The sequence below is a fragment of the Sus scrofa genome, chromosome 4 (genome assembly GCF_000003025.6).
Source record: "Sus scrofa isolate TJ Tabasco breed Duroc chromosome 4, Sscrofa11.1, whole genome shotgun sequence".
NCBI classification, from domain to species: Eukaryota; Metazoa; Chordata; class Mammalia; order Artiodactyla; family Suidae; genus Sus; species Sus scrofa.
In genome coordinates, this window is record NC_010446.5 from 19,701,978 (window position 1) to 19,721,057 (window position 19,080).

The window sequence follows — 19,080 nt, forward strand, 5'->3', positions numbered from 1 at the left end:
GAAGAAGAAAGAACACTCCCAAAGACATTCTATGATGCCACCAACACCCTAATTCCAAAACCAGACAAAGATACCACCAAAACAGAAAACTATAGGCCAATATCTTTGATGAATATAGATGCAAAAATTCTCAACAAAACTTTAGCCAACTGAATCCAACAACATATAAAAAAAGATCTTACATCACGACCAGGTGGGATTCATCCCAGGTGTGCAAGGATGGTTCAACATATGCAAATCAATCAACATCATACACCACATTAACAAAAGAAAAGTCAAAAACCACATGATCATCTCAGTAGATGCAGAAAAAGCATTTGACAAAGTCCAACATCCATTCATGATAAAAACTCTTACCAAAGTGGGTATAGAGGGAACATACCTTAACATAACAGAAGTCGTTTATGACAAACCCACAGCAAATATAATACTCAATGGAGAAATGCTGAAAGCCTTCCCACTAAAATCTGGAACAAGACAAAGATACCCACTGTCACCACTGTTATTCAAGATAGTACTGGAAGTCCTAGCCACAGCAATCAGACAAAAGAAATAAAAGGCATCCATTTAGGAAGAGGAGAGGTAAAACTGTCACTGTATGCAGAGGACATGATACCATATATAGAAAACCCTAAGGATGCAACCCAAAAACTACTTGAACTGATCAACAAATTCAGCAAAGTAGAAGGATATAAGATTAACATTCAGAAATCAGTCCCATTTCTGTATACTAGCATGAAATATTAGAAAAGGAATAAGGAAATACAATTCTTTTTAAAATTGCACTTCAAAAAATCAAATACCTGGGAATACACCTGACCAAGGAGGTAAAGGACTTATATGCCGAGAACTATAAAACATTAATCAAGGAAATTAAAGAAGATGTAAAGAAATGGAGAGATATTCTATGCTCCTGGGTTGGAAAAATTAACATTGTAAAAATGGCCATACTACCCAAAGCAATCTACAGATTCAGTGCAATCCATATCAAATTACTCACAACATTTTTCACAGAACTAGGAAAAACAATCCAAAAATTTATATGGAACCACAAAAGACCCAGAATTGCCAAAGCAATTCTGAGGAACAAAAACCAAGCAGGAGGCATCTCTCTCCCAGACCTCAAGCAATATTACAAAGCCACAGTCATCAAGACAGTGTGGGACTGGTACCAAAACAAACAGACAGACCAATGGAACAGAATAGAGAACCCAGAAATAAACCCAGACACCTTTGGTCAATTAATCTTTGACAAAGGAGGCAAGAACATAAAATGGGAAAAAGACAGTCTTTTCAGCAAGTATTGCTGGGAAACCTGGACAGCTGCATGCACATCAGTGAAACTAGAACACACCTCCACACCATGCACCAAAGTAAACTCAAAATGGCTGAAAGACTTAAATATAACACACCATCAAACTCCTGTCAGAGAACATAGGCAAAACATTGTCTGACATCAACCTTACAAATGTTTTCTCAGGTCAGTCTCCCAAAGCAACAGAAATAAAAGCAAAAATAAACCAATGAGACCTAATCAAACTGACAAGCTTTTGCACAGCCAAGGAAACCAAAGAGAAAACAAAAAGACAGCTCACAGAATGGGAGAAAATAGTTTCAAATGATGCAACTGACAAGGGTTTAATTTCTAAACTATACGAGCAATTATACAACTCAACAACAAAAAAGCCAACAACCCAATTGAAAGATGGGAAAAAGACCTAAATAGACATTTTTCCAAGGAAGATATACAGATGGCCAACAAGCACTTGAAACAATGCTCAATCCCTGATTATTAGAGAAATGCAAATCAAAACTACCACGAGACACCACCTCAAACCAGTCAGAATGGCCATCATTAATAAGTCCATAAATAAAAAATGCTGGAGGGGGTGTGGAGGAAAGGGAACCTTCCTGCACTGTTGGTGGGAATGTAAGCTGGTACAGCCACTATGGAGAACAGTATGGAGGTACCTTATAAAACTATGCATAGAACTACCACATGACCCAGCAACCCCAGCAAAATTGATTATAGTTCCAGTATGATACTAGTTCTGGTCTAAGCTCAACAATGATTAGAAAAAGTATATATAGTTTTGCTTTTGGAATGGATTAGCAATGAGATCCTGCTGTGTAGCACTGAGAACTATGTCTATATATGCAACTATGCATACATCTGGACAAAACTTTTCTTAAAAAGACACATGCACTCGCATGTTCATTTCAGCTCTATTCACAATAGCCAAGATATGGAAACAACCCAAATGTCTATTGACAGATGATTGGATTAGGAAGAATTGGTATATATGTCCAATGTAATACTACTCAGCCATAAAAAAGAACACAGTAATGCCATTTGCAGCAACATGGATGGAACTAGAGACTGTCATCCTGAGTGAAGTAAGTCAGAAAGAGAAAGACAAATACCGTATGATATCACTTATATCTGGAATCTAATATAGGGCACAAAGGAACCTTTCTACAGAAAAGAAAATCATGGGCTTGGAGAATAGACTTGTGGTTGCCAAGGGCGATGGGGAAGAGTGGGATGGATTGGGAGCTTGGGTTTAATGGATGCAAACTATTGCTTTTGGAATGGATTAGCAATGAGATCCTGCTGTGTAGTTCTGAGAACTATGTCTAGTCACTTATGATGGAGCATGATAATGTGAGAAAATAGAATGTATACATGTATGTGTAACTGAGTTACCATGCTATACAGTAGAAAAAGAAATTGTATTGGGGAAATAATTTAAAAAAATTTTAAAGAAAATTTGAAAGGAATACTCATCCTATTGTCACCAGAAACAATTTGGAGTTGAAAGATCATGTGAATATGCCTCATATTTTAATTTTAAAATAGTTTATTGTCTTTATATGTAGATCCTTTTCAATTTAACATGGGTTCAAAACTGATTCTAGTTCCACTATGATCCTAGTTCTGGTCTAAGCTCAACAATGATTAGAAAAAGTACATACAGTATTTGCTTTAGAAAATTATAGGTTTTTAAGGAAAACAAAGTGCACATAAGAGACCAAGAATATGACACACTAGCACTATTGTCCACAAACAGGGTGAAATAAAGGAAATGCCGGGTAGGTATTTTGAGAAGGTAAGGGTGGCCGTGGATCAGAGGGAAGAAGACATCACTGAAAGCAGAGAGCCTCTGACTGGATCTTAATGTGGGAAACAGATTCTTTTTTTTAAGTGATTTTTGTTTTTGTTTTGTTTCGTTTTTATGGCCGCATTTGTGGCATATGGAAGTTCCCTGGCTAGGGGTTGAAATGTAGCTGCAGCTGCAGACCTGCACCACAGCCACGGAAACACCAGATCCAAGCCGCGTCTGCAACCAACACCACAACTTGCAACAAAGCAGAATCCTTAACCAAATGAGTAAATTCAGGGATCCAGCCTGCATCCTCATGGACACTAGGTCGGATTCTTAATCTGAGCCACAGGGGGAACTCCCGAAATAGATTCTTGAATGGACCATGGATTTTTTTTTTTTCCCTGAGACGATGTAAGCACTGTGATTACTTTCCAGTATTTTTCTCCCTTTTTTCTCTTTTAAATCTATTTTTATGTATTTTTAAAATTGAAGTATAGTTACTTTATAGTGTGTGTTAGTTTTAGGTGTGCAGCAAAGTGATTCAGTTATACACATATACATATCTATTCTTTTTCAGATTCTCTTCCCTTATAGGTTATTACAAAGGAGGGTTCCCTGTGCTGTACAATACATCCTTGTTGATTATCTGTTTTATATACCGTCGTGTGTATATGTTATCCCAAACTCCTAATTATCTCTCCTCTCCCCTACTTTCCAGTTTTTGACACAAATTCTTCTCCTTTCTTTTTTTTAAACATATGGAAAAGTCAAAGCAGTGCAGGGGAGAGAAAAACCATGAAAGTCTGAAAACCCAGGGCTTGAATCCTGACTCTGCCACTTACTAGCTAAATGTGAACAGGTTACTTAATTTGTTTAAGCTTCCATATCTTCAAGCCCCCCTTCATTTTTATTATTTTTTAATTAAAAATTAAAAAAAATTATGGCCACACCCACAGCATATGGAAGTTTCTGGGCCAGGGATCAAATTCAAACCTTAGCTGTAAGCAAAGCTGGATCCTTTAAGCCACTGTGGTGGGCCAGGAATCCAGTCCATGCCTCAGCAGAAAACAAAGCCAATGCAGTTGTATTCTTAACCCACTGCACCACAGCTGAAACTCCCATTTTTTTTTTCATTTATTTTTAAAGTGGAATAATGGTACATAAATTCACCAAGGATAAAGTCCTAAGATCATCATCATGGGATTGAGTCTGTGCTTGACTCCTAGAGGGTGTTCAGTCAATGTTAGCTTCCTTCCCTAAATTAGAGCTATGGTAATGGAAAGCATGCCACAAACTTAGCCAATTTATGGTGGATGTGAGGTCATAGTGTTTATTTTCCCAAACTGAATTCTGGTTCAATACCAAACACAAAAACTTATTTTTGGCCCATAAGCGGGAACACCTCTGTCTGAGCTGTCTTACAGCTGAAGAATTAGAGTTTGCATTTAAACAAACAAAACATTATAATACCTTCACCGTAAAAGGATTATTGACCTTAAGTAAAAGCATCTATTTTTCTATGAGATTGAATTTAACTATACTAAATCATCCTTCCTTATTCCTGAAATGAAATATGGACATCCAGAAAGCTACTTTATCCACTCAAGTGACACCATTAAGGTCAGCCCAGAAAGCTGAGATTAATCGGAGTCGATGAAAAACTTAGAAGGACCAATGACAAAATGAAGACAATAAATTTCAAAGTACAGATTAAAAATGAAATTAATCCAGGTGAGCCAGAACACTGAATCTCCTTTTTTTTTTTTTTTTTTTTTTTTTTGAAATTCCAGGGCATGCTCATAAATTTCAATGGCAAGTCTCTGGAGGAGAAAAAATCTTAGCCAATGGTGAAAACTGATGTTAAGGGAAAGTGGTACTTACAGAAATAAAGAGAGGGTCACATCACAGGAAATAATCAGTTTTATCATTTATTTTTTCATCCTTAATGCAACACATGTTTGGAAAGTTTTGATTGTACTATAGGCATTAGAATAAAATGATTAAAAAGTAGAATCTTCAGATAGAGCTTATATTTATTTACATAAGTAAACCTGATATATCTTTCATTCATTTAAGTTTCTCCAGAAATTAAAAGCCTATTATCTTTGGATATTCTTGGTCTTTTTCATTTCCATATAAATTCTGAATTGGCTTATCACACTCAAAAGAACTACTTGGATGCTGATTGAAATGGCATTGAACCTATAGATCAATTTGGTACTCATCTTAGCAATATTAATCATCTTAACAATATTGAGTCTTCCAATCTCTGAATGTAGCTTTACTCCCATCTCCTTAAATATTCTCTAATTTCTCTCATTATCATCATGTGGTGCTTGTTATAGAGAGCTTATTCATCCTTTGTTAGGTTTAGCCCTAGATATTGGATCATTCTGATGCTAGAACAAATGGAAGCTTTTTAATTCCAGTTTTTAAAATTGTTTCTAGTATATGGAAACAAAATTGATTTGTGTATGTTAAGCTGTCTACAAAACTTAATACAGGAGTTCCCACCGTGGTGCAGTGGGTTAAGAATCTGATTGCAATGGCTCAGTTCACAGCAGAGGCGTGGGTTCAATTCCTGATCCAGAACAGTGAGTTGAAAGGATCTGGCATTGCTGCAGTGGTGCAAAGGGGCTCAGCTGCAGCTGGGATTCAGTCCTTGGCCCAGGAACTTCCATATGCCACAGATGCAGCCATTAAAAACAAACCAAAAATTTTAATACAAATAGCTATTCTGTAGTTTCGTTTATATTTTCTGGGTATGATAGCAGGTCATCTAGAAATAATCACCCTTTTTCATTTCCAATTATTATGAGTCTCTCTTGTTCTGACATTTTTGCTCCGGCTGGAACCTCTTCTATAATATTGACTAGACTTGGTGACAAGGGCTATACTCATCTCATTCCCAATATCAGGAGAGATGTGTTCAATATTTCATTATTGAGTATTGTTTTTACATTTATTTATTTACATTTGCACCCACAGCATATGGAAGTTCCCAAGCTAGGGGTGGAATCAGAGATACAGCTGTGGGCCTATGCCAGAGCCATAGCAACATGGGCTCTGAGATGCACCTACGACCTATAGCTTGTGGGAAGTTGCAGCTTGTGGCAACAACAGATCCTTAACCTACTGAGCAAGGCCAGGAATCAAACCTGCATCCTCATAGACACTATGTCAGGTACTTAATCCAATAAGCCATAACAGGAACTCCATTATTGAGTATTATATTTAAATAGGTTGCTGTGGTTGTTGATATTCCTTTTCCTGTTAAGTATGTTTTTCTCTATTTCTAGTTTTCTAAGATTTTCTTTTTTTAAAACATGAATGGGTGCATGGTTTTGTTTGGTTAGTTTTTTTTGGCAGTAGCCATGGCATATGGAAGTTCTTGGACTAGGGATCAAACCAGTGCCACTGCAGCAACCCAAGCCACAGCAGTGATAACCCTGGGTTCTTAGGCCCCTGTACCACCTGCGAACTCCAAATGGGCATATGTTTAATTCAATGATTCTTCAGAATCTGTGGAGTTATAACTGGAAATTATTACTTTTGAAGTGAAAGAGAGAGTGTGGCATTTTCTTGGGTCACCCATCTCTGGCAGGCCTTGAATACCAATTCAGTTTGAGCAGTTTTCTGATCAAGCCTCTTAGTTTCTTAATGCTGTCTCAAGTATTAGCAGATAAATGTGGAAAAGCAGTACAGAATGTAGAGCTTACCTTCATGGGGCTCCCTTCCGTAGATCACAGCTCCTAAAGTCTTCTTCAATTTGGTTGCCCTGTCATGCCTTCAAATATGCGTTTTGCTTTTTGTTTTTTTTGATTCAGCTAGTAATTCTTAGCAGAAAGGTTAATGCAGGTGACTCTCTCATGTCCTATAGCAGAAATCTGAATTTCATTTTCATTTTTAATTGTGTAACAAGTTTCTTTCCCTTTATAACTAGTTATTGATGGTGTCTATAAATTAAGAATATTATCAAATTTGAGAATGTCTCTGTAGAGTCTTTTTCATAAATGAGCTGTTAGATTTAGAAAATTTCTCCAGAGATTAATGCTGGTCCTGTATATTTCAGACGTCATTTTTTTTTCTTCCCACCTCACAATCTACACATTCCTTGGGCTGGATACTGTGGACACATTCCTATGATGCTCTGACCTTTGTCCCTGTACTTTTCCATTATGACTTTGGATAGATCTACACAGTCAGTGGCAGGAGTATTCTTGGAAGCTATTCCAGTATTGGAATTGTTAGCAATAACTTAACTGTACATGGAAGTAACTGCAAAGTACACAGATACATCCCATTAAATCCAAAAGAAATATTTCCCCCAGCTAGCTCCCAAAATACTTGTACCCGCTCCAAAAACTGATACAAGAAGTATGAATGTTGAGAAGTCGAGCTGGAGACAGTCGTCTTAATCCATGAATTCCAATGGGGATAGCATCATCTCAAGAATGCAAAAGTCCATTCTTGAGGGGTGAAAAAGTCTTACTCTTTTTTTATATATAAGGCATAAATATACACAAACTACATAACAAATATATAGTCCATGAGTGGAATTGAAATTTCATTGAAGGGGGGAGCAATTTGGAAAAGTATGTCTAAAAAGCTTGTTAAGGAGTTCCCACTGTGGCACAGTGGGTTAAGGATCCTGTGTTGCTGCATCTGTGGCATAGGCAGCAGCTGAGGCTTGGATTCCATTCTTGGCATGGGAACATCCATAGGTTGTGGGTGTGGCCAAAACATAAAATAAAATAAAAGCTTGTTAAAGGGGCAAAATGTCTCAAAAAGTTTGTTAGGAGGGCAATGTTTTCTAAAAATGTTGAGAGGCATTATTTTAATGAGTTGAGATAACTTTATTTACAAATTTCACCAAGACATGTGACCATGTGGACCCACTGCTGAGGCTCCTCTCAGGGCCTTGGGACAAACCCAAACAAGGAGAATAGATTTACAAGGAGATCCTGCTGAGTAGCATTGAGAACTTTGTCTAGATACTCCTGTTGCAACAGAACAAACGGTGGGGAAAAAAATGTAATTGTAATGTATACATGTAAGGATAATTTGATCCCCTTGCTGTACAGTGGGGAAATTAAAAAAAAAAAAAAAGATAGGGCTCTGAAGCCAAAACTTCATAAGCTTCATGATAAAACTACCACAGATACATCCTACAGCAGGGCTCATGACCTCTGAGGAGTCCATGTAAATCTTCTTCAGCTACGAGGATTTCAACAATATAAACCGTAAGTATACAATATAAGGTGGATATAAGCCACTGTATCAAAAATAACCATAACAACTTCTTTTAAGTGGCACGGCCTTCTATCCCTGCCTTCAAATACAGGTCGAAGGAAATTTCTCAAAGAAATCAGTCAGAAAGATTGGGGAGAGGAGGGAATTCTGAGCTACAGAATGAGAGGAGAGGGGCCACAGCTTCATCTCAGCCTGAGGTCCATCTACCTGCCCACAAAATCGCACTGCTGACCATTGCAAGTTTAATCACATAGCTGCTCAAGCACATAAGGAAGGCTGGAGGGGACATCCAAGCTGCAAAATTCCATTACCGGTGCCACTTAGTTTCCCTGATCTGTACCTTTACACAAGTATCTCTTACATCTTCCTCACATGCCTTTTCCCCATCTCCATAAACATATTACTGTTCTTCAATACCTCAATCAGTTCTTCCTCATCTCAATCTTGTTTATTCTCCAATATAGTTCCTAAAGTATCATAAAGTTAACCTTTGAATAACCCAGGATTTAACTGCATGGGTTCACTTACATGTGAACTTTTTTCAGTAAATACATTGGAAAAAAATGTTTGGAGACTTGCAGTAATTTGAAAAAACTTGCAGATAAACCATATAGCCTATAAATATCAAAAAAATAAGAAAACTAAATTAGCTATGTCATGAATGCATACAACATAGGCAGGGACTAATCTATTTTATCATTGGTACCATAAAATATACATTGTGTAAAAAGCTACAATTTATTAAAACTCTCACACACACAAGTACAGACCATACACGGGTGCCATTCCCAATTGTGAGAAATGTAAACAAACATAAAGTTGCTTTTATGTAACTGCATAAAAGTAACTGCATCACACACTGTACTATGATCATAATTTCACAGACCTTCCACTGCCACTGTGGTAAGCGCAAGTGTTGCAAATATCTGCTTAAAATGCCTGTGTGATGGAAATCATCTCCATGTGAGCAGCTCATATGTTCAAGGAAATTGTGTATCTAAGTTAAAAGTGATCATCTGTGGTTCTCAGGTACTTTTGTTGTGTTTAGTGAGATACCGTAAACACTGAGTAACAAACACCAGGGGACCCATATGAAGTGCCATTAGTGATGCTGGTAGTGCTGCCAAGAAGCAGCGAAAAGTTAGGACATCACAAGACAAAGTTGAACAGCTTGATATGCACTGTAGATTGAAGTCTGCAGCTGCAATTGCCCCTCAAATTTTAAGATAAAAGAATCCAGTGAAGGACAGAAAAGGAAACTCTAAAGCAGTCGCTTAGCCATGTCAGCAGGTGTGAAAACCTTCACTTATTGAGAGATACCTTGTTATCTCATATTGAAAATGCAGCATTGTTATGGATGCAGGATTACTATAAGGAAGGCATACCTATAGATTCTAATATGATGGAGAAAAAGTGAAGCCATCATAGAGAACTGAATGCCTGCAAAGTCTGGTTTGATAATTTTAGAAAGAGGTTTGGCTGCAAAAATATCAAAAACAGAATTAGCTTCTGCCTCGACCCATAGTCAGCAAATGATTTCCCAGATTCCATTAAGAAAATCATTGAGGAGAAAGGATTATCTGCCTGAACAGGTTTTTAATGCAGATCAAAATGACCTATTCAGGAAAAAAAAAAAAAAAAAAAAGCCACAAAGGACATTCATTAGAAAGGAAGAAAATTGAGCACCAGGATTCAGGTCAAGAAGGGATAGGACAACTCTACTGTTTTGTGCAAATGTAGTGGGTTTATGATCAGGACTGCCCACATCTGTAAAGCTGCTACCCGCCAACCCTTGAAGGTAAAAGAGAAATACTAGTTGCCAGTCTTTTGGGTGTACAACAAGCAGTCTTGGACATAACAGACTCTTTTCTGGATTGGTTCCATGGAGCTCTGTGCCTGAAGTCAGGAGGTAACTTCCCAGTAATGGATGGACTTTGAAAGTTCTTTGGCTATTGGACAATGCCACTGGCCACCCAGAGCCCCATGAAATCAACACCGAAGACGTCAAAGTGGTCTACTTGCCCCCAAACACAACGTCTCTAATTCAGTCTCTAGACCAGAGGGACCTTCAAGGCTAGTTCAGAGGGTACTCTATGGACCGAGTCATCAATGTCATGGAAGAGAAGCCGATGGAGAGAACACCGCAGAGATCTGGAAGGATCACACCACTGAAGATGTCATCGTTGTTACAGAAAGAGCCGTGAGAGCCATCAAACTTGAAATAATTAACTCCTGTTAGAGAAAACTGTCCAGATGTTGTGCACAACTTCACAGGACGTACAACAGAGCCAATCAAGGAAATGACTAGAGAGACTTGTGGATGTGGCCCAACCAGGAAGAGGTGTGTGTGAAGGGCTTCAAGGTAGGGATCTTGGAGAAATTCAAGAGCTAAGAGACACCACACTAGAGGAATTAACAGAAGTCAATTTGATGGAGATGAGCCCTTCCAAGCCAGTGCCGGATGACAAGGAAGGAAACAAAATAGACGTTAGACCGTCTGGCAGAAGGGTTCTAATGACTCAGACCTGCTTACGGCTTCTTTTACGACGTGGATCCTTTTACAATATGGGCACTGAAACTAAAGCAAAGAGAGGAAAAAGGTTGGCCCTGTGTAGAAATAGTTTTAGAAACGTGAAAAACCCAAACATCAGACAGAAATTATGATGTCTTTCTGTAAAGTTACACCGAATGTACCTGCCCCCTCTGCCTCTCCTTCTACCTCCTCCAGCTCTGCCACCCCCTGAGATGGCAAGACCAACCCTCCTCTTTTTCATCCTATCCAACGTGAAGAGACAAGGATGAAGATCTTTAGAATGTTCGGCTTCCCCTTAATACATAGCAAATATCATTAGGCTGTACAGTTAACAAACTTACCAGTTTTGTGTAGATGTGTGAATGTGCTTGTGTGAAAATATAATGACTGTACAAGAAGTGTATGAGATATTTTTGTGTCAACATCACCATCATCACTGCCTAAGTACTGATCATGAAGAACATTGTGTGCAAGACCTGTATTTTTTTTTTTCTTTTTACCACCACACTTGCAGTATATGGAAGGAAGTTCCTGGGCTGTGGCTGGAATAGGAGCTGCAGCTGCTGGCCTATGTCACAGCCACAGCAACACCATATCCAAGCTGCATCTGCGACCTATGCCACAGCTTGTGGCAACACCGGATTCTTAACCTACTGTGAGGCCAGGGATCAACCCTGCATCCTCACGGATACTATGTCAGGTTTTTAACCCTCTGAGCCACAATGGCAACTCCAAGACTTGCACCGAAGTGGCTAGCCTATCCTTACATAGGCACAGGTGAGCAATATGTAATAGAAAATAATGGGTCAGTTTTCTTATGGTATTACTGCAAAGTATGCCTCTCATAAGGAGACAAACTGTATCAACCTATTATCACAGGCAAGTTTTTTCTTTTTTTAAAGTACCAGTGTTTCCAATGCTGCATTATGAATAGACCATAACACTGTCTACCATGAAATTTTTATAACGATTTGTTCATTCGTATATAGGCCAGACTACCATGAAGCAATCGTATGAATTACACCAGGCTGCAAAAAGCAACCATATTGCTGCTTCTTCGTTATCTATGCATGGATCATTATACCTGGAAATAAATATGACTTTCCTCTTTACATTTTCTTTTCATTTTCAAAGTCTAGTGTGAGTAATATGTATAATATCTACAATGCTTTGTATCATATGAGACAGTACTGATGCAGGTACCGGCAGACAATTCATCACGTAAACAAATGACATAAACTTACAGTACCAATAAGTACAGAGCAGTACTGGAAATGTATTTTCTCTTCCTTATGATTTACTTAATAACATTTTACTTCCTCTAGCTTATTTTATGGTAAGGATACAGCCTATAAGACACATACCATACAAAATATTTGTTAATCGACTATGTCATTGATAAGGCTTCTGGTCAACAGTAGGCTAGCAGTAGTTAAGTTTTGGGGGAGTCAAACTCCCCCAGGTTTTTGACTGCATGGTAGGGGGTCAGCACCCCTAAGCTTCATGTTGTTCAAGGGTCACATGTAAGCCCTTTCGAGAAAGGCCCACCTTCCTAAATGGTGTGTGCATTTCTTGCAATAAAATTTTTGATTCTCTTTCAGTGTTCTTATCTTCAAACCAATGGAGCAACGTCTGTACAAAGTGCTGAATATCAGAAGCCATAAGAACTTGCTACCATGCTGGTGCTTCAGGAAAAGAAGTAGGGAAAGAGTGCTTCGATAATAAAGGGGAGAAAGTGCAGGATCAGGATGTGACTGAAGACAAAAGCATGTACAGAAACACACTTCAAAGTCCTACTCTGTTAAGAGATCTCAGACACAGAATTATTATTATTCCACTCAAATTAAAGAAGAATAGTATACTGTCCTTGGCTACCTTGAGTTTTATGAATAGTTGTTTTTTACAACTGAGCATGCCTCATAGTGGTGACACCTATTTTAATTGTATCAAGGATTATAACCCATAGATCCCATGAGAGAGTTTTATATAGAGACTAACTGAACTTTATGTTTGAATCTGTCCCTGAATTGCAGTTTAATTTTGCTCAAGGCCTTTTTTTTTTTTAAATGACAAACTGCTTATATATGGAAGAAAGAGCCAAGATATGAAGAAAGAGAAAACTTGTATTTTAAAAGAAAGAAAAGGGATCATTTTCACGATACAGAACATTTCAAAATACATCAAGGGTAGGTTCGGTTTGCTTTTAAATTGCTGCTGGAAAACAGGAAAATTTGCTTACCCTTCTTGCCAATGGGCCCAGTCTTGCCAATGTTGCCCTGGTCTCCTATATCACCCAGTTCACCCTTAATTCCTGAAAAGCAAAGCAAGTCGTTTTTATATCCCAAGGTCTTATCTTCCCTTTAATGATGTGCCTAATATATGATATTCACTTGAAGGAAATACCAAAAAGTACATCCTTCTATCTGTGATATATAATATACATCCTGTGCTATATTTCCTATTTTAATAGCCTTATAATGTACATATTAAAATTTAAATGTGAGTGAGTGTGACAGTCTTGGGCCTGATGATATTAACATGCTTACAGATACAATATTTCTAAAAGAACCATAGCAGAGGATGTTTCATCTAAAGGTCAGATCAGGGGCTGAGTGAAAGAATTCTTGAATTTTCTTCTAATTCTATTCCTCTTGACATCTCATTTTGGCTTCACTGTGGGATTCTATTTCCTGTCTATTTGAAAACAAGATTTGGCTATCTTAGCTATTTTTTAAAAGGACAAGGAATATACAATCATAAAACCTAGAGATCAAAGGGATATCAAAGACTGGCCCACCAAGTTTTTATCCAAAAAATATAATCTTGGATCACTGAATTCCTTTGAAATTGTTATGAATTTGGGTTTTTAAGCTCTATCTACAAAAATATTTACCAGTTATAAAGTTACCTATTTGTGAGAATACTTATGCAGCCGACTGTACATCTTCACAAAATAAGAAGAGTGCAAATCAGTATTTCTCAGATTGACGTCTCAAAGCCCTGTGCGTCTTTTCTTCTCTTGACGTGATGGAAGATTTTAAAATCAGTGGTCTAGGGGAGTTCCTGTCGTGGCGCAGTGGTTAACGAATCTGACTAGGAACCATGAGGTTGCGAGTTCGGTCCCTGCCCTTGCTCAGTGGGTTAACGATTCGGCGTTGCCGTGAGCTGTGGTGTAGGTTGCAGACGCGGCTCGGATCCCGCGTTGCTGTGGCTCTGGCGTAGGCCAGTGGCTACAGCTCCTATTCGACCCCTAGCCTGGGAACCTCCACATGCCGCGGGAGCGTCCCAAAGAAATAGCAAAAAGACAAATAAAATAAAATCAGTGATCTAGGGCCATCACTTTGGAGCAGCTGGCAGGGAATATTTCTAATGCTTGGAAGACACACACTTACATATCACAGTCCAGAAGCTATATTTTGGTGAAGGTGAGTCTTGGCTTTGTGAGTTAAAACATTCCCTAATACTTTTGCGTTCTTCTCATTTTCATTGCTACTACTGCTTCCAGACATACACCACCATTTGCCATGAGATCTTGGAGAAAAGTGAGTAAATGGATGGATCACACAATTCTTTCTGTTCTTTCTTATCTTTCTTGCTGAACTCTAAGCCAGACGAACACTTGCTTAGCATGGCTTCTGAGGGGAGATACAGTGACAAACCCAGCTGTGTTTCTAAAACTCACAGTTTCTTAGATGTTCCCAGAGACTGCTACTCCCTGGGGCTCCCAGGGTGACCCCCCTCTCTTGCCAGCACGAAGGATGCAGCTTGAGAAATGAGTCTGAGCCTTGTTGACAGGCAATCTCATAGGAACTCTCTGGTGGCGAGTAAATTCATACCAGAGATACACTTCATGAATCTTTGGAGCAGAGGGTGTTATGAAACCTGCTAATTTCCAGGGCAAAGTCTGGTAGAGAGAGGGAGAAAAGCAATTCTAAAGTTAGTGTCAAAGTCATAGCTTGTTACCTACCTTTTGGCCCCATGCGTCCCACTTTGCCATGCTTTCCCTCCTCTCCTGTATCTCCTTTTTCACCATCATCTCCTTTTGAAATGGAAAATGAATGAGTGGAACAGCTCAAACAGCGATATAAGCACAGCCTCCCCAGGAGAAGCCTAACGTGGTTGGAATTCATCCCTCAGTTCAGTACTTGCCTTACAACTTTGCTTAGATCTATGGGACCACGTGGACTCAACACTCAGGGAAAGAGAAGAAACTCCCATAAACTTTTTTCTTTCACTTTCCCCATGTTGTTGGAGGTGGTAATCAAGAGGACGTGACCACCGGTTGACAAGCAAGCCACACCTTGGCAATCAAAGGCTCCTCACCCTCTCCCTAGTCCCTGGAATGTACGTTCCACCAGTTTGCACAGCCCAAGCCATTTCAAGGATGCAGCCTCGCGAGAGTAAGGAGTTGAGCCCATCTGGACTGAATACATGACTGAACCTAGTTAAGGCATCTCTATAAATCTTTACGATTCTGGTGGAGATCTGCTTGCTTTGGGGCCACTCAGGACAAGCCTTGTAAGTTCCCTTGCTTATGAAACCTGCCACCTAGCAATCTGGCGTGGTCTGTGTCTTTTTTTTGGTCTCCCCTTACCATCCATGTATGGGGCCAGTTTCAGATTTCACTGAGAAAATTCCCCAAATTGCCAACCAACACACATTCAACTCTATATTTAAAGAAATACCATCAGTGGTAAATCCCTGAGAAGTTTGTTTGGCCTGACAGATCTTTATTCTTGCTGGAGAATCTGGCAAGTTCTGGAAGCATGTGAAGGTATATGCATTCATATACAAGTATATTGAGGTGTATAAATATATGAGTATATATAAATTATATAAATATATAAATGCACACACATATATATGTACACACACATGTACTACTCTCTGAATGTATGCTTCATAGCTCCCAAACCATAGGCATGGACCTGGGGATAAGAAGAGAAGGTTCTCTAAGGATGGGGAAGAGAAGCAAAGCAGTTCCATGTGAGCAGCAACTATTTGAATCATAGGTAGGCCTAGCTCTAGCAACTCTCCCGGTTAGGGAGGACTGAGTGAGTGGTTTGATGGAAGGTATCATGGACTGTGAAATCAGGAATCCTGAGTTCTAATGTCCTGTTCATCATTGACACGTTAAGCAAATTTTCGAAAGTCAGTGATTAAACTTACTGGCTTTGGCTTGAGATAGATCTGGAATTTCTCAGCTCTACCCCTCAGTAGCTGAAGAAAATTGGCTATGTGACTTCCCTTCCTGAGTCTCTCTGATTTTCTTCTCCTAGAAATTGAACTAATAAGACCCACTAAAGAAAGCTCTTAAGAGGTTTAAATAAGATACTATGCATTAAAAACCTGGAAGGTAATCAGTGCTTAGCAATGGAGGTTACCGCTCTTTCCCTTATACTTCAGTCTCCTCATCCTCAATGTGGAGGTGACTGTCCCGGGATCAACAAAGCAAGCATGTGAATGTGCTTTGAAAGTAAAGAGCACAACACACTACATGATTAAGACCAGCTATTTGCATGATCACCACAGCAACCTCAGGACACGAAGGAGTCCTGTTCATCACCAGTAGAAAGTGGTGGGAAACAGACTTCTAAAGGCAAAAATGAAATCCTAGGATTAGATTAGATTGGTTTGGGAGAGAGAATGGCAAGATGTTCATTCATTTATCCAGAAAAAGCACAGCCAGCCATTCTTTATTTTTTCTGAGAAGAACGTTAATATTTTAAATGGAAGCAAAGCCAAGTATGGAACAGTCAGATTTCCAGATTGTAAGATTGGCCAGGTGCTGCAACCCTTCACACGTAAAGCTCTAGAATCTTCTTATGGGGAAGGCTTTCAAAAACGAATCCAGAGATGATTTGCATCATCAGATCAATGGGGTAAAATGGATGAACGAAGATGGCATTTCTGTGGCTAAAGTTATTAGTGAATGTTTATCAAGCAGTTTTAATGTGCACCAGCACTATGCCAATGTGGTCATCGCAGCAATTCTAGGAGGTGGAAACCATTACTGCTCCATTTTATGAATGGAAAAACTGGGACTCACGGAGGTTAAGTGGTTACCTTATTGTTACTGAGTTTGTGAGTGGAAGAACTAGAATTCAACAATATGTGTTGAATTCTGCCCCTCCAGGTTCTACCAGCAAACAATTGTCCCTTTCAGTCTAAGACACTGTGACTCTTAGACTGTGGATTTTTGTAGAATGTGGCACTATGTCAGATTTTTTAGGGAGGAAAAGGAAGATGTAAAAGTGAGTTTTTGTCCTTTTTAAACAAGAAAGATAGTGGGGAAGACAAAACCAGCTCAATAGCGCAATGACTTAATTCTTATCCTTGAGACAATTTAGTATGACTGAGACCTGGCTTTGCTACCCAGGAGCCGAGGGACCTTGGGAAATCCTTGACCTTGTGCCTTATTTTACTCATTTGTCAAATGGACGAAAGAATACCTTTTCCAGAGAGTTTTAGTAAAGGTAAAGTTTAGAAGAGTATTTTCTTCTAAGAAGCTCTCTCTGACACTCTCAAGCTGGGCTAAATTATCCCTCTAATTATCTGCATTGTTTAAAATACCACCTTCTACTGAGTGAGTCTGTTTATCTGTGCTTGTCCTTTGTACTTACCCATTATACTCATCTGTGACCTGTGGGATAACTGAAGTCATGAGTGATTTATTCTCCCATCCCCAGAATTTAGCAAAGTGTTTGCCTTTGAATCTTAATAAATATGGTTGAACTGGATATATTTTATGAGCCATAAAACCTTTTACAAATATAATGATAGTGTTTATTGAATACCAAGTGCCAGAAGGGTCCCTTTTGTTTCCATGCTCCTGGGCATGCATCCTATCATTTCATCCTCACAACCTTTGAGATGGATACTTTTTTTTTTTTTTTGGCCGCCCTGCAGCACATGAAGTTCCCAGGCCAGGGATCAGATCCAAGCTGTAGCTGTTATCTAAGCTGCATCTGCAGCAATGCAGGATCCTTAACCCACTGTATCAGACCAGGAATTGAACCTGGGTCCTAGCATTCCCAAGACGCTGCCAAACTCGTTGCGCCACAGTGGGAAATCCAAGAGATGTATTCTATTTTTACCTCCATTTTACAGGGGAGAAAATGGGATCCAAGAGAGGTTAAGTAACTTCCCAAGGTCAGATAGCTCCTGAGTAACAGAGCCAGAATTCAAAGCAGGGAAAATGCCTTCAAAGCCTATGTTCTGAACAAGGTATATGGTTGGGAACAAACTTCTCGCTCAACATTTCTGGGCTTTTGGATTGCTCTTCTGCACAATGGGACCAAAGATGCATGTCCCACTCACCAGAAGGCAGGATCAAATGCAGGCGTGTATGTGAATCACAAAACCACACTAACATGGATTACTGGTGCCATTATTATTTCTTTTCTCTCCCTTCTCATGAGTTTTCCCCTTCATTTTCAAGCAAGTATCTGACAGGAGGCAGCCAGATGAGTGACCTAGTCATCTGCTGCTCCCTGGTGGTTCCTGATGGAGACCAGAGAGGGTGCAAATAGGATTATTATTCTTCTGACCTGTGTGCCTGAATCCCAGGCTAGTAGTGAGAGGGCTGCTGGCAGAGATGAAGTAAACAACTTGTACCCTTGCCTTCAGCTTGGGTCCCTGGTTCGTTTGATCTCTGGGACTTGTTTTAATGAGAACAGAAGAGAAGCATAAAAACAAGCTTTGGAAAGGATCCCCCACATGGCTCCCAGTTGTCTGCTTTTATCCTCTTGGCAATATTTCATTGGATTAGTAGGGCAATTTAGACTTACTTTCCTTCTTTTAAAAATAGCCACTTACATTTTAAAATTAAATGAAAAGCTATCAACTGTAATGAACTAATTTAAATTTTACAAAAATGATTTGTTTCAGCCCCCCTAGGCCACCAGCTTGCTGTGATAATCTCTCCAGCAGAATTCCAGCAGAGCACACAGTTGACCAATTTTTCTTAGGTACATTTTTTTTTTCTCCAACAAGCACAAAAGTCTTTTAAAATTAAAATTCTAGTTTGAAACAAAATAGCTGAACTTAGGTCATTACCCCCTGCTCAAAGGAAGTAATTATTAAAAATTAGTGAATTAGTTTTGGAAATGCTAAAGAAAACTCCCTGGAAGCTGTACTTTTCCCACCGCCAAAATAATCTTATGAACTGGGTGGGGGTGGTGGGGG

At 39.2% G+C, this 19,080-nt stretch overlaps 1 protein-coding gene across 17 annotated transcripts in view; it reads right to left on the reverse strand.

Moving 5' to 3' along the window:
* COLEC10 (collectin subfamily member 10) overlaps positions 1 to 19,080 on the reverse strand; it is a 450,751-nt gene that overhangs the window by 8,988 nt on the left and 422,683 nt on the right. For 15 of the 17 annotated variants that reach the window (XM_021090573.1, XM_021090569.1, XM_021090571.1 and 12 more), the window contains 2 exons: positions 14,861 to 14,932; positions 13,133 to 13,204 (listed from right to left, as the gene is read on the reverse strand). The exons of 1 other annotated variant lie outside the window; for it this stretch is intronic. In XM_021090573.1, the coding sequence (XP_020946232.1) occupies positions 13,133 to 13,204; positions 14,861 to 14,873 (85 nt within the window). In that variant the 5' untranslated portion in view covers positions 14,874 to 14,932. The remainder of the gene's footprint in view (positions 1 to 13,132; positions 13,205 to 14,860; positions 14,933 to 19,080) is intronic. One more of the 17 variants, XM_013986941.2, reaches the window with a different exon arrangement.